We start from the raw sequence: 15852 nt of genomic DNA on the forward strand, positions 1-15852 counted from the left end.
GTCTTCAATTATCCTTTGGTGGGTCAAACAATTTTTGAGGATGTGAATAGGGAGGTTTTTTTTTTGTTGCATGTCCAGTTCTAGCCTCACGCTACAAATGACATATGAAGGATTTCCTGCACATCACTTACCCCAGGATCAGTAATGACTCTGGAAAAGATCTGGTAGTTGAAGACCCCAGTTTGCAGGAGAAGGCCGCCGTGATCTGAGCTCTGGCCACTCAAGACCAGAAGCTTGTGTCCTGCTGAGTCTGTGAGCAGAGTCTGGATCTGGGACAGGGAAAAGATAAAACAGATAAAGTAGAGACAACACTCCTGAGACATACAACGGGAGAAAAAATTAGTTAAAAACATCTTCCTTAAATGCATAAATGAACAAAATCCCAAAAAACAACAACAAAAAAACAGAGATATTGTATTTCATAGAACACATAAATATCAGTGATGCAGCATCTCAGAACATGAAGCATACCTCTGATATAACAGAGTCTTCAGAAGGGTTGACCAGCACAACAGTCTCTAGGACATCACTTCTGTGGTGGAGCGTCCTTTGTCCTGGAGGAAAAGAAAACTCTGTATGACTATCCTTTGCCCCAAAAGGTGAAAAGTAATTTTTTAATGGCATTTGAAGGTAAACAAGGAGACCAATACTTTTTCCAGACATAGAGCATCATAAACTCACTAGCTCATCATTACAAGAAAAAAGAGAAAACAATAGTTCACTAACTCCAGATGTAAATTACAACAAATCTAATCTTAAAATCCATTTTTTGACAAAAAGTAGTTTTGGCATCAGACACATCAATTCACAACCCATTTCCATAATGTTATTCTTAGCTGTAATTGTAATCTTTGTTTCAGCACAGATCAAAAATGCCCACCACAGGGAGTTTCTTTTTATTTTGGGTGTCAGACTGTGAGTATTAAAATAAATTGGGTGTAAATGATCCCGTGCAGTAAAAACCGAGTTATAGAAATGCCTAAAAAAACGTTGAAATGTTACTTTGCAAAGCTTTGTTACTCAGACAGAAAGAGATAAACTGTTTTGGCAGTAAGCTTCTTCTGTTGGGAAACTGGGCAAGAAAAAAAAGGTTATATTGCAAAATGTTAATCTGTTGGATAAAAACTGAGATTTTCTGTTGATAGAGGTAAACAGTTGAAACAACTCAGTGGCATAGTGGTCTGCTCTGAAACTGGAAGGTTAGAGGTTCAAACACATGGTTATGTCATACTAAAGACTCTAAGAACAGGACCCAATGCCTCCTTGCTTGAAACTTAGCAAGAAGGTTCCACTCCAATCATCTTTTGTATTGTATTGTATTTTGTATCTATTTTCAAAGTGTTCCCAGTGGTATTTTAATATGATTATGTCGTTTTTTCTAAAAACGACATAATCAAGAAAAAATAAAAAAAATAAAAATAGCTGTGTCGTTTTTTAGGGCATAGTTTCTGCAGAGCAGCAGTGGTTCATTAAAAATTGGCCTCTGAGTTGTGGGCGGGACCGTTGGCGGAATGCAATTTTGTCCCCATTTCCTGTCATCCATCTGTTTACATGTCTCCCGCTAGCTTACAGCCCCTCACAACCCCAATCTAACATTAGTGGTGCAACAAAAATGATAAGGAATATTGGAGCTATCCAGCTGTACAGTTTTGAGCCAGAAGCCAGCTTAAGAAATAAAGACATTAGTGTGCCTATTTGTAAGTGGATGCATTAGAATGAATCAGCCAATCAATCTTTATTTATAAAAAGTTCTACTTGGTGCAGCTTGAAGTGCTGTACAATTAATAACGGTCATGCATGAGTTTTAGTGCAGCCCCATGAGTCTTAGCACACCATACCCGTCTGCATGAAATCCATGCCTGCCTCTGTGTGAAGTTGGACTTTAAAGCTGCAATCACTGCAGTTGAATACGGACACCCTGTCAATGCTCTACATGCAACCGAAGGAGAAGTACACTCTGTTTCCACATGAGTCAGCAGAAAGCCTCATTATCATGGAGCACAAGGATGAAACATGCTGCAAATGTGACCTGGAGGTTTTGTTCAACTCAATTAGACATAATTCAGGAATAATTTTTGCAAATTATATTTAACACTTGGAGTGAAGTACACATTTCTATGACAATGCATATTAATGTCTCACAACAATTCTCATCTATCTAACAACATTTTGGGTATGAAGTTGGTCAAACTGTTCTCACTCACAACTATTGCAGTTGTTTACAAACCAAGAATAAACACATAATTTAAAACACTGTTCAGTGTTAAAGCTTTTTTTTTTTTCCAACACAGATTACTGAACTTCTGGTCAACAGCCAATAGAAATTGAATCAAACTAGAAGATGTGGCTCCCTCTGTTGATGTTACCATGGTAACACACCGACAGGTATGTTTTCCCCTATAGATGGGCTAAAACCGCCTTAAGAACAAGGTACTATGACTCATCCGAACTGGTTTAGAAAGGATGAAAGCGGATCTCTGTTTAGAATAATGCAGAGAACATGCTTGGACAGCGGTCCGGTAGGGGGGTTTCTGTCACTTCAGCAGTCTTCTACTTTGTGGCTGGATGACAGGGGGTTGCTGAAGAGCACTGAGGAAATGTCACAGTGAAGGACACTGGGAATACTCGCTCATCCACCTACACCACGTTTGCTAATCTGCTGTGAGCAGAGCCCGGCCCAGAGACACAGAGCGTCCCTTTGACCTCCAGATGCGCCTTTCTCAGGTGAACAGAGGAGAATGATTCAGCTTCTGTCAGTGGCTGTGTCAGACTGGTACAGAGAGACACCACACCGACAAAGGCCATCTGTCTGATAGTCACTGATAGTCACTGACTGATCAGAACCGCTCCTCTAACTGTTCACAACTGATGGATGCGCCGCCTGCACAAATACACCAACATGCGATATTTTCTTTAAATTCTTTAAGTTTGGATTGCAACTTGAGCGGTCAAAACCTGTTTCTCATTACAATTGTTTACATATAGACATATTGTTAAAAAATATATTGTTTTTGTCCCCTTATCACTACAGAGATAAAAAAAACAACAACTCTGAAGTTAAGACTGTCTAATCTAATCGTCTTTACTTTCCTCTCTTGAATTTTTTCAAAAGGTCGCGTATGAAAAATTCTTATCTTTGTTGTTTTGTGATAAATGTTTGGTTATTTTGTTTGTGATGACAAAATCCAGCTGTGTTGTTTCAGTTAAACTTTCTCTACCCATCTGAGAACTTTTTAATTCATTAAAGTTAGGAAATCCTGGCTTGTGAAGCAGGGACATGCTTGGGAATGTGAAACCACTTAGATCCCTGATGCTACAATCCAGAACCTCAGATGGGTCGATGTCTTATCATAGACAAAGAGCCTTCAGGGTTCAGCTATGAAGTAGTAACAGCATGACTTGTGTATTGATCTGTAGATTAACAAATTGTGCTTTTGGCTTGGATTCATCAGTCCTTTTAACTAATATTCATACAACTTGGGCCGCCTTTACACTGCATGGTTCAAGTGACCCAATTCCGATTTTTTCCTCTCATGTGGCACAGATCGGATATGATCGGTGAACGTGTAAGCAGGACAAAGGCGCATGGATTCCGTTTTTCTCAGATCGGATACAGGCCTCTCTCATATGTGGAAATAAATCGGAAACGAATCGGATACGTGCATCTGCGTGTGCCATGTAAGCAGACAAATCGGATATTCCCCAGTAAATGCGAGTCGTATGTCAGTGACATCAACTCAGGACACCACAAACTGAGATCACATGACTTATTAAGGTGCTTTTTGTGCGCTGATGTTGCTGTCAGCGTGTTACCTTTCAGCCTCAGGCTTCAGACTGTAGTCGGAAACCGCTGTTATGTCTGGTCCGGACGCAAACGGTAATTAATGAAGCTGGACACCGTTGCTATGGAACAGCAGGCTAGAAGCCGTTTATTTCTTTGGGAGGCGTGTATGATGGGGACCGTGTGTGTGTGTGAGCGTGCGCGCGCATGCTTGCGCGCGTGTGTGTAAGGAGAGAGGTGGGGTGTGAGCGCGGAGCGGGGGAGTGTCGGAGAACCGTAAATTAAAAACAAGGCATCTCGCCCAAAAGTTTTGGAGTCTTTCTTAACCCACTCTGGAGGCTGAGGGTTCAGAACGGAAAAGAGAACCCTGAGGAAATCTCCCGTGTGTTTCTGACCACGGTCGGAAAAGAGAAGTCATCGCGCAGGAAAGGTTCAACACTTGGATCAAACTGTTAGTACATCACGTCTTCAAACACGTCCTCATTCAAAACTCAGAGAGAGCCGAGCAGCCCTCCCTTTTCTCCCCCATGCATCCCCTCTGGAGCGCCCAAGGCCACGCCTCCTTCCGTCGCCGCCTTGCCTCCATGACAACCGCAGTCACAAAAGTCCGAAAGAGGTCCGCGGAATGCTGAAATGCTGCTACGTAGTCCTCAGAACGTCTACGTTTGATGGTTTCAGCATTGTATAGTGTAAATGCAAAAATCAGATACGGGTCACTTTTAAAAGATGATGTAAGCGGGTCGTCAAAAAAATCGGATATAGTCAGAAAATCGGATATGAGTATCAAGACCTGCAGTGTAAATGCGGCCTTAGTGGTGCATGCAATTTCTTATTTTATGTTCTGAAAACAACACTATAAAATACTACTTCTCAAAGCACAGTTTTGTAAACAAAACTCAATTTGAAGCTGTTTTTACCAGAAAACTGCTGCTTTGTGAAAAAGAGAATATTTTAACTCCTCAGAAATCTGCTAAAAAAATTCTAGAATTCTGTCTCAAATCCGTTTGTACATTGTTGGAAATGTGGTTTCTTCTACTCTTTACATTTATTTTGAACCAAATATAAACATGGGAATATTAATGTAAACATTCATTTTGTTAATTAATGCAACTTTAGTGAAACTTAAAGCAAATTAAAATAATTCAGTAAAAATTAGTGAAGAAACAAAGAAAAACACTATAAATGAAACAAATCACGCTACACAAACTTCTAATGACAGACAATAATCTAACCATTTTCTGGTCAACTTTAATGTTTCACAACCTCAGAAAGAAAATCTTGTTCCTTTTCCTTTTAAACATATTAAAATGATAACTCTTTCAGGACTTTTACTTATTCCTAGCTTTTTCTTTAATCATTAGGGGTGTAACAAATAATCGATGAATCGATTTCTGTTCCTAGGATGGAACCAGATTAATCTCTCTGATGCAGAATCAAATCAAATTGACAAAACCATTCAAAAATCGTTTCAAAACTGGATAAATCGATAGTCAAATTGAAAAAAGCATCAGATTTGTTATGGATGTGAAAAAGGCTTTACTGGAAGCTGTAGAATATTTCATAAACTAGGTCTTCTGGCTGTTTACAGATTTCCTCCACCCATCTGTCTGTCTGTGCTTTGAAAAATAGAATCCCATTTGTAAAGGACATCCACGACATTCACAATAAAATAGAACATTTCAAGCCAAAAATAATGCTGATGCAAAGTAAATGTATTCAAATGTAATAGTATTAAAACAGTGTGAAGTGGCCTCGAAATAAAGTTGACAACTCCTCTTCATGGATTAATCAGCTGTTTGCTATTCATTCATCTTCTAAACCCATTTTAGTCACAGGGCTGCTGGAGCCTATCCTGCCCACTGCTGGGCGAGGGGAGTGTTTGTCACTACTTCACTGACACAGGGCTACAATCACACACCCCTAGGGATAATTTGGACGGTGGGAGGAAGCTGGAGTCCCCAGAGAGGGTCCACACAAGCACGGGGAGAACATGCAAGCTCCAAACAGTCCCCAAGCCAGGACTTAAACCAAGAGCGCTAACCTCTGCACCACACAGTTATTTACTATGTAAAGTCACAAACGTTTATACTATCTACAAATATCTAGAAGATAGATGATTTAAAAACATATCATTGATGTTTATGCCAGCCCTGCTGGGATTTCCACCACAAACCTTTAGGGTTTAAGAGAACGCTCCCCAAAAAGAGGAAATAACCGAAGGACTTGGGAAAGTTGATGGGTCAAGATGATAAATAGGGTTGTCTCTCATGCTGGAGGTTTTTCTCTCTGACCTGAATTAAGGTGGAAACTGACTCCAATAAAGAAAACTTCCGCACAGGAGCAGAACCGCCTTTTTCTGAGTCTGTCCTCCAGGCTGGAATCTGTGTGACGAAACATGAGAGTAAGGCAGAACTGGAACTGGGAACAGTACCAGTTTGGCCTACTTTGAATCCTTTAAATGAGACAAACTAAAACCTCATAACACTTTTAGAGAAAACAAGTGTAAAAAATCTCTATCATACCAATCTAGAGAATAATTTTGAGCAAAAGAGCTGTTTCTGAGACACGCAGTGAAGTGAGTCAGTCTTTAGGATGTCACTCCGCTTTTCATCCTAAATGTGTTTGTGTAAGAGTCCTAACGGCATCAGTTTTCAGCCTCATCCGCTATTCCACATCCTTTTAGAGTACACACATCCCACACAGACAGGTCACATCCTCCCATCGCCTGGTGGACAAGTGGAGACAGTTATAGAAACTTAAAAAGAAGAACTGTAAGAGTGGTTGATAAAGTGTACTTTTTAAAGTACTAATAATATAATCTGTAAGGCTTTAATGGAATCCCTTTGTGAGCTGATTGGCTTTTTCTCACTCCATTTTTTTCTTATTGGAATAATATGTATGAGATTTTAAAAATGTGGATACTATCTGCATGCCATCTCTCATCCTACTTTTTACCTGTAATTCACCACAAAAGACACCTACAGTAATTTCAGGATTTAAAAAAATTAATCTGCAGCTGAACTCTACGTTTGTGGCGTTCAGGGATCTGCCAAGAGACACTGTGAGGAGCAAAAAAGCTGGAACAAAAATTTCCTGCAAAGAAACGTTCAAAACCAGGCAAAAGAAATTTTTTTAGAAAAAAGAAGAATTTAAAGCCTTTAACTAGCACTATCCCCTTGATGCTTATTGATGCAAATGCACATCAAACCACTTCTGCTTCGAACTTACCGTAATTTAACATCTACTTGAAAGCAAAAACGTTATTGAGATGTTTTTTTCATAATGGACATAAATTCAGGTGTTAAAAATATCAAAAGTGAAATACCAAAGGTTGCATTTAATTAAAAAAAGGGTTTCATAAGTAAAACACACATTTGTTCATTTAAACATTTTAAAGTCTTTTATATATCCTGAAGCAGGCATCTCCTGTTCTTATACAGAAAGCAAAAACTAAAATTTGAAATGAATAGCAATAAAATATGAATCAGTTATATTGATAAATATTTTTTTGAATAAAAATGTATTTAATGGAGTAGAAAATGATCAGCAGATGGAATTATAATGTTCTGTCTCCATTTTTCCATATGTTTGATAAACAATAGAACCGCCCCTTTGACAGTTTAAATCTTTTAGCTGTAAAAATCAAGTTTTCTTCACTTGCATTTATACTTAATTATGTTTATTTATGTATTTGTTAGTTGAGCTTCCATAAAGATCTGATTTGTTCACAAAAAATGTGGATTGGTAGAAAAGCTGAATGTCTTCTTCCCTGCTTGTGCTGAGAAACTTCATGATTTTGGGAGGTGAACTCTTCACTTTTCTTCTCTCTTCAGCTCAAATCTGTTTATAAAAGCTGGACCCAAAGGAAAGAAGGTCATTTGTCAGACGCTGTGCTTCTGCTCGTTTTGGCTCTTCCTCAGCTGACCCGTTTGATATAAATATCCATGTCTGAACTCCCAAAATGAGAACACTCTGTTTAAAGGTAGCTAAAGCGGAGCAGCAATCAACCGAAGGGCCAGCTACTGCGTTGCTCTAGTTAGCCTGTTCCACATATGGAAGTGCAGGGACGATGGGGAGAGGAAGGTTCAAGGAAAACCAAAGGTACAGGTTCAAATAAAGAAACACACACAACAGCATTTCAGCACTGGACTAAAGTCTGCTCAGATTCTATCAAAATAGAGCTTTCTGACCAGACCACAGATTGAGTTTTCCTTTTAGAAAAAGAAGCCTTTTAATTCTGAATCAATAAAGCAAAAACTGACAGACAACCTGAATGTGAGGTGAAATAACTGTGCTTAATAGAGCATCATATTCTATGTCAGCACAGATGAACAATGTCAGGCGGATACAGTACAATGTTTCATTTTTGCTAACTCATACAGTTATGTGTTATACAGCAAAGTAATGATCGTTTACAGAAAATCCTGTTACTATAAATAGTCTGCATTTCTGGTGATGATAATAACCATAAAGTTTATGCAAACAGCACCACATGAAAACTCACACTGTGTTTTATTTGATTATTAAAATAAGTATAATGATTTAATAAATCGTAAAATATAAAAAAGGAATGGGAATAAGAAAATTCCACTAGTAGAGGTCATAGGGTTTTAAAGACCCACTGCCATCATCGTTTGATCTATTGTTAAAGTGTTTTTAGTGGTATTTTATAATGCTTATGCAGTTTTTAGCCAAAATCCAAAAACCTGTCATTTGAAGGACATAGTTTCTGCAGTTGCAGGAGATCATTAGAAATTCACCTCTCATCCCTCTGTTTACACTCTCTAATGCTACCTTACACTCAATAACAGCCCCCACCTAACATTAGTGGTGCAACAAAAATTGTGATCAATTTTGAAGCTATCCAGTCATACAGCTTTGATCCAGATGTCAGCTCAGACGAGGAAAACAAAGACGAACATGGATCTATTTGTCTGAAAGGGGATGCATTAGAATGGAGTGGAACAGGGAGCTTGTGGCCTGCCATTTGTAAATGTCTACGTAACAATTACAAGCTTTTTCAAACTGTATTTTTTTGTCTGCTCCTGATTTACAACAATTTAAATAAATACATACTTTAAAACGCAGCTTTAATCTTTTTTTTTTTAATTATGTCCTCCATTGTCAGAAACATGCAACAAGAACATGTTATAAACACCAAAAATACATCAGAGTGGGCTTTTAAATAAAACAGAGAAACTCAATTCAGAACAAGTCTGTTTTATTCAAAGACCCACTCTGATGTAGAGCAGCTTGTTTGGGATAAATTACACAAAAAGCTTCTCAAAGTATTGGATCCAAACCAAACTACACTTTAGAGCACAAAATGTTAAGACAATTACATAACTTCTCGTGTCGCATGCTGATCCCTAAAAGTGACTCGGCGTAAAATCCGAATGTAAAGGAAACAACAAACAACACTGTGCTCCGCAAGACAGACAAGAATTTAAGCAGAGAGACTAAAATAAGAAAAAAATGTTTCAAAGGGCCTTTTCACAATTCTGGTTCCTGTTTGCTGGGTTACATCCACACTCAGAAGTCCAGCAGATGGACAGAAATACCTATAGTGACTTTGCATTTAGCACCAAAATTCACCCAAACATTCATGTTCACAGACTCAGATGAATGCGAGGGAAGAAAAAGTTGATGCAATATTGTAATAACTGATTTATGGTCACCCTTTATTTATCATTTTAAAGTTGGAAGTCAATTACTATTAAGAAAGAAAAAGCATTTTCTTTTTCCTAACTACCATTCTGAAATCAAGGATATTATCTTCAATAAAATAGCAAAATGAAGCAAAGACTGCCGTTAGATCACTGTTCTCCTCATCCTGGTACTATGTACCATTGAAAATAAATGAAGTGAAATTAAGTTAAGTAAAAAGTGAGTTAATGAGGGTGAACAAAAGCCTTGGGTTCCATATTTATACACTCACCAGATTAGCAGAGCTTGATTGGAACCCACATCAAAAGGTTATCTCCCTGTTCTCAACCTCATTTGCCTAAAATGAGCTCAGTCCTCTCTGAAAGCTCGGTGTTATTGTCTAGGCTTTAAGAGAAAATGGTGTGAAGTGGCTCAGAAAATGAAATAAAATGATAGTCTGGGCTGTGTCATTTCAGGAGGGAGACGTGGATCACACCATCTAAGTTTAGATGATTGTGTCGCTGCTGAGCTCTAACATGTGGGGTGTTTTCAGGGAAAAAAATGTTTGAACTCTTTATAGTTTTGCAACTACACAATTTCTGTAAGTTCTTTACCTAATTAGTTGTTAAAGAATTTTTTTTTAAATAGTCCTTGTTAAAATAGTTCATGGGTAAAGTGCAGCCTTTTCTTCCTTCTTCCAGGTTTCAGCAGCAGGAAGCCAGAGATTTAGCTGGTCATGCTAATCCTGGTCTTGTGATTTGGCAGTAACCAAACATCCAGCAGCTTAGCAGGTAAAAGTCTCCCGTTATATCAGCAGCAGCTACCTGTTAGTCTTTTGTAGGAAAAAAAAGCCAGCATCCCGGATCTGATAAATTAAAAAATATTAAAAACAACAAAAATATTGCAGATTCTCAGTGAGCAATTCAAACATTAAACAGAATTTTTTTTATCGGCCTCAAATTCACAAAAATGCACTGGGAGGATAACGCATCTTAAAACATGTATGAAATAAAAAAACAAAAACAAAGGAGGTATATTTTACCATCAAATTAGAAGATAGTGATAGAAATGCCACATAAATTGGAAAATATGATGCATATAATTGAGGATTAAAGAGAAAAATGAAAAACCTTTCTTAGTCAGTTGTCATCGTGACATGTTTTTACAACAAAAGAGAACAGCAAAATAAATGTCAATCTTAAGGCGCCCTAATTGAGAAACTTGCATGCTATGCATTATTCACAGTTCACAGTTACAAAACACATCTTGCATTCTGAACGTGATAAATCTCTGCATAAAATCATCCTCACTGCAACATTTATAAACATTCTGTTGACTGACGACACATAACAGAATCTAAAGGTTCAGGATTTTCTCACAAGCATTTATAAAAATGTCACTACAAAACAAAAATTTAAAACCATAACTCTAAACACAGGAAGGGCTAGATATGTTTTATATAATTAACATAAAATAAATTGAGTAAAACAATCAGTAGCGCAGTGGTCAGCACGTCAAAGTGAAGGGGTCCTGGTTCAAATCCTGGCCGTGTCCTCTCAGTGTGGAGTTTGCATGTTCTCCCTCTCTGTCAGTTTACACTGGCTTCTTCCCACAGTCCAAAAACATGTTTCATGGGTTAAATGGTAACTCTAAATTCTCCCAAGTGTGATTGTGTAGCTCTGTAATAGACAGGAGACCTGTTCAGGGTGTCGCCCAACAATAGCTGGGTTAGGCTCTGGAAGCATTGTCCTCCCAAAATGAGTACAGAGGGTTAAGAAAATAAATGGATGGATGGAAAATGATCTTTATAATGCAAAAAAAATTGTTTACATTTAAAAAAAGGGGTTTCATTTTCTATTATAAGCATTTATGTCAATTCAGAAGCAGAAATAACAAAATTATTTCCATATTAGTGAATTCTAAAACAGTTCTGATCAGACGTAAAGCAACTATTCATAATGATGAGAGCAAAGGCGTTACATGACAGTTAAAAGTTCACTTTTCTATCTGAGGAACTCTCAACCTTTGTTGTGTCTGTAGCCGTCACACAGAATTGAGCAGCTATTTGTAGAACAGTCAAAACTCATATTAAATCCTTATCCAAGACAGGACCCACGAGTAGTGCAACTTTTAGAAACTGACCACCTAAACTTTTTTTTTCTATGTCGTCCTCCTGAAGAAGATTCATCAAAAGGCATCACTCAATCTTTGTGTTTGTCAGCTCTCACAAACACATCTATATTCATGCAGAGGATGACTGCAACTTTTCACAAAACAGCAACGAAACGTCCTTTCACTTTTAGTCAACTGTTCAATAATGTCAAAAATTCAATCAAAGCTTACTATGATCAATCTCTGTGATAGTTCACATTGCAGAATTGAAGGAAGAGTGAAAGAGACACAGTCAGGCTGACAGACCACCCTGAGAGTGAGGAGGTGCCTGAGAGCGCAGAAAGAGCTGCTTCTAGAAAAGGGCAGCATTGGCAAAGCGCTATTGTCTCTCAGACCACAGCATGCCAACTATGACATCAGTGTTCTGTCCCTCCACAGACCAAAAGCCTGAAGAGACCCTGAAAGAACTGCCAAACATTGTTGGAGTAACCAACAAAGTATTTCTCCTCCCCTTCTGACCTTGTAAACTAATACCTTTATGCAACTTTATGTGACCAAACATTTTGGTAAATTAGAGAAATGCTAGAACTTTTTCTGTCCTTAGAAAAACCCTGATGCTGGCGGGTCTTTTGTGGTAAAAGCACTAAATTTGGCAGGTATGAACCTTAGGATCCCCTCTTTCAGAAAAGCATGTTAGCCAGTTTTGAAAATAATTTGCATATTATGGTATTCTGTAGGTAAACCCCTCAAGTTTAAAGACATAAATCTGTGCATGAAGAGCCCATATTGTTTAGACTACTGAAAACACAGACTGAATATTTTTGTAACAACTGTGCATTTGGCTGCCATCTTTACAAATGGCTGCCATTTTGGATTTTTTAACATACTTTTCTGAAAGAAGGGATCCTAAGGTAGATTTATGTCAAATTTGGTGCTTGTTCCACAAAATATACGATTTGTCTGAAATTATTTTGTCTGAAATATCAACCTAACCGGGTCCACTAAAGCAGGGTGGGGCCTGGTTGGAGACTCACTGGGACTACCAGCTGCAGTTAGATACTGCGACCACATGTGGGCACCTTCCAGTATTTCTTTACGTTGGTCAGACGGGTAGTAGACATTGACTATATATGAGAACTAGACTAACTGAATGTGACCTCACCCACTGAAAATGAATTATTTCCAGCTCCAACTAAATGAGGTCAATTTTGTGCGACATGGACGCCGCCATGTTGGAACCAGACAACGTCAGTGACCAGTGTCAGGTCCGAGTCAATCTGAACCAAAGTTACGATGGCAACCATTTTAGCCAATCAGGTGTGTGCTTGTTGGAAGTCCACAACCCCACCAGTTGAACGTGGGCTCAGTAAAATGTTTTGAACGTTCGACGCAGGACCATCTTTTTTTATTGAGGAATCTGATTGGCCAGTTTATAACTGGAATAACTTCCACCACAGAAAAAAACTATTGTGAAAAAATGTAAGAATTAGCAAGAAAATGTTTTAAAAAAGTAGAACATAAAGAATGCAAAGAAAGGTTATTCTGACAAAGAGAATCACTGAGTAATAACTGTTTTTTTCTCTGTAAATGTCTATATTGGTTTCTTGGTGCCAGCATGTACTTTCTATCTGACACACGATGAGGGAGGGGTCACTCAGTTCTCATGCGCATACAATGGTAGCAGCCAAACAGAGAAGCAAACAAGTGTGTTATGTAAAGAACAGCAAACATTTAAGAACTGAAGATCCACTTCTTACAGCAATAACTCAATTAACATCAGAGCATTTGAACATCTTAGGTTTCAAATGTTCACCTAGACCTCCCTTCTTTTCACTGGCTTTAAGACTCAGTCCAGTTTGACATTAATCCTAATTGAAAATGGGTATACTTGTTTGGGGGAGTTTTTCAGTCGTTTTTTTATGTATTTCTTTACTTTACTGTCTCATGTTTCTTCTGTGTGATGTTTAATTATTGTTATTACTCTGACTTTCTGTATGTTGTTTGTCTGGCTGTATAATACTGCACATCACTTTAGGACATCAAAAGTTGCTTAGGAATAGTTGCTTAAGAATGTGCTATATACAGCATAGACCAAACGTTTGGACACACCTTCTCATTCAAATGAATGGGAAGGTGTGTCCAAACTTTTGGTCTGTACTGTACATCAAATTGACATTAACAAATTGATAATGAAATAAACCAAATGTTTGTGTGTGTGGAAGGGAGAATTAAGTTCGAATTTTAATTAGTCGTCCCCAATTTTTTAACCACTCCGGAGAGCTGCTGTGCTTCAGACCAGGGGTCTGCTGCATGACCCAGTTTTTTTTTTTATCATTCTACCCGTGGGACTGGCAGCCACAGTTTCACAGTTTCTCTGTGTGTCACTGCTTCTTAACATTAAGCTTTTATTCCCTTTTCCTTTTAATTTGCATTTTCTGACTCCCCTGAGATTCATGCTCCATATTTTCCACACAGACTTTTTTCATGAATCCAAAAAACAATAAAAGGACTTTTCTGAGAGTCTTTGTTTATAGATAAACGTCCAGAGTTTGCTAAGAAAATATTTGTTTTTAGAACTCATCGTCTGACTTGGTTTATTTTGCTGCAAAATGCATGTTTAGCTAGTCAGGAAGATGAGAGCTCTTTAAAAGGCATGGAAGCAAAAGAGCAGAGGCACAGGCACATCTTCTTCATAACAGACTCCTTCTGCAGGGTGGAAGTGTATCTGTTTTGAGCAAAGGACGGAAGGGAATCAGTTCGCAGTAGAGATTGGTACTTAGAACCGCAACAGCTTTGTTTCATGTAAATATTGGACGAGTGCAGCCTGTAAATGTTCTTTCTGTAAATGTTCTGTCACCAGCATTCAGGCCTGCAAGAGAAGCAGTGAGGTGCAAAAGCACTGCAAAGACTGCTCACTGCTGCATTTTGTGAGCCAGAGTCTCTCCTCCTCCATCGCCATTGCTGGTGACCAATCTCAAATTTCAGAGCTCAGCGTCCCAGCTAGATCTACGCCCCTCCCAGTTTTTGAATAAGATTAACCAGAATATAGAATTCATAGATATTGGATTAGAAACATGCACAGATTGCAATATTTTTAATAAACTGAGGCATTACATTCAACTATTTTGTGCAAAAATGTATGTTGAACAATAAATCTAATGACAAATTGCTCTCTGATACCTGCATTGACACAGCACATACTGCAGGAATATAAACTGGATTGGAAAAAAAGTTTTTTTTAATGAATTATATATGAACTGGAAGTGAACAGTCTTTCCAGCTGATACAGTTGAGAGATACTCAGTAAGTCAAAAGGTCTAAAGTAACCCCACAGCTATGATTTTTCAAGATTCTTGTTACATTTCAGAGGTTTGCTTAAACCTTCTGTTTGCTTGTGCAGAAGACGGTTGTATGCAGCTGCTTGTTTCTGCAGCATTTGATGCATTTACATGCAGATTCTCCTGCAGAGTTTGATAAACTACACCAAACACATTGCTAACAATAATAGCTGGAAACATCTTACCTCTGCAGCTACAAGGAAACTGCAGAAAACATAGAAATAAACCTCCAGCAATATCCCTGCTGCATTAGCTAATTGCTCAGTACAAATGATGCTAAAACTGTCATTTTCCACTAACTTCATACAAAGATATTTAGCTGGGTCATAAGCCTGTTCTTCGAAAGAGTCACTGCAAGTTGAAAATTAAACAAAATGATAAAATTGCTGTCTGAAACATTTCTACAGAATCACATGAAGATGATGGAACAGAAGTTTATTTCACAAAGCGGAGCGCAGCAATTTACAATAACGTAAAGATTGCAGCATTGCAATATCTGCATCCATTTTTAATATCTTTTTATGCTCTGAATTAGTGTTAGGATTTCAAGATTAGTTTTTCCAATCATTAGTTTGTAGTTTTGCTTGTCGCTGCTTCAAACCAGACATAGAATTGTGGTTTGATTGGAAGAAATTAAAGAACACTTTTTAGGTCCCATCAACTCAGATCATTTGCTTAGCCCAGGGTTGGCCAACCCTGGTCCTCAAGTTCTCTACGCCCAGCTTTGTCCTGATTAGCCGACTCAGGTGATCCCACACCCTGATGGAATGAACACACCTGATTCAGGAAGTCTGCATCAAGCAGTCCAGGGAGAGCTGAAACACAGGCAGTGGCTCTTGAGGCCCAGAGTAGGGTGGCATTGAATTAGCTTTCAAAAATTAAGCACAAAAAAAATCAGAAAGTACAAAGTACAAATCATTTCAGCAGTAATTACGAGGAATAAAAAGCATGGGGGGGGGGATTACATAAATTTCC

The 15852-nt window shown here is 38.3% G+C and overlaps 1 protein-coding gene across 3 annotated transcripts in view; it reads right to left on the reverse strand.

Annotated features, from left to right (window-relative positions):
* LOC101157288 (microtubule-associated protein 1A) overlaps positions 1–15852 on the reverse strand; it is a 64958-nt gene that overhangs the window by 18086 nt on the left and 31020 nt on the right. For all 3 annotated transcript variants that reach the window (XM_020703813.1, XM_011475815.2, XM_020703814.1), the window contains 2 exons: positions 472–554; positions 132–269 (listed from right to left, as the gene is read on the reverse strand). In XM_020703813.1, the coding sequence (XP_020559472.1) occupies positions 132–269; positions 472–554 (221 nt within the window). The remainder of the gene's footprint in view (positions 1–131; positions 270–471; positions 555–15852) is intronic.

This window comes from Oryzias latipes, chromosome 6 (assembly GCF_002234675.1).
Source record: "Oryzias latipes chromosome 6, ASM223467v1".
Lineage (NCBI taxonomy): Eukaryota > Metazoa > Chordata > Actinopteri > Beloniformes > Adrianichthyidae > Oryzias > Oryzias latipes.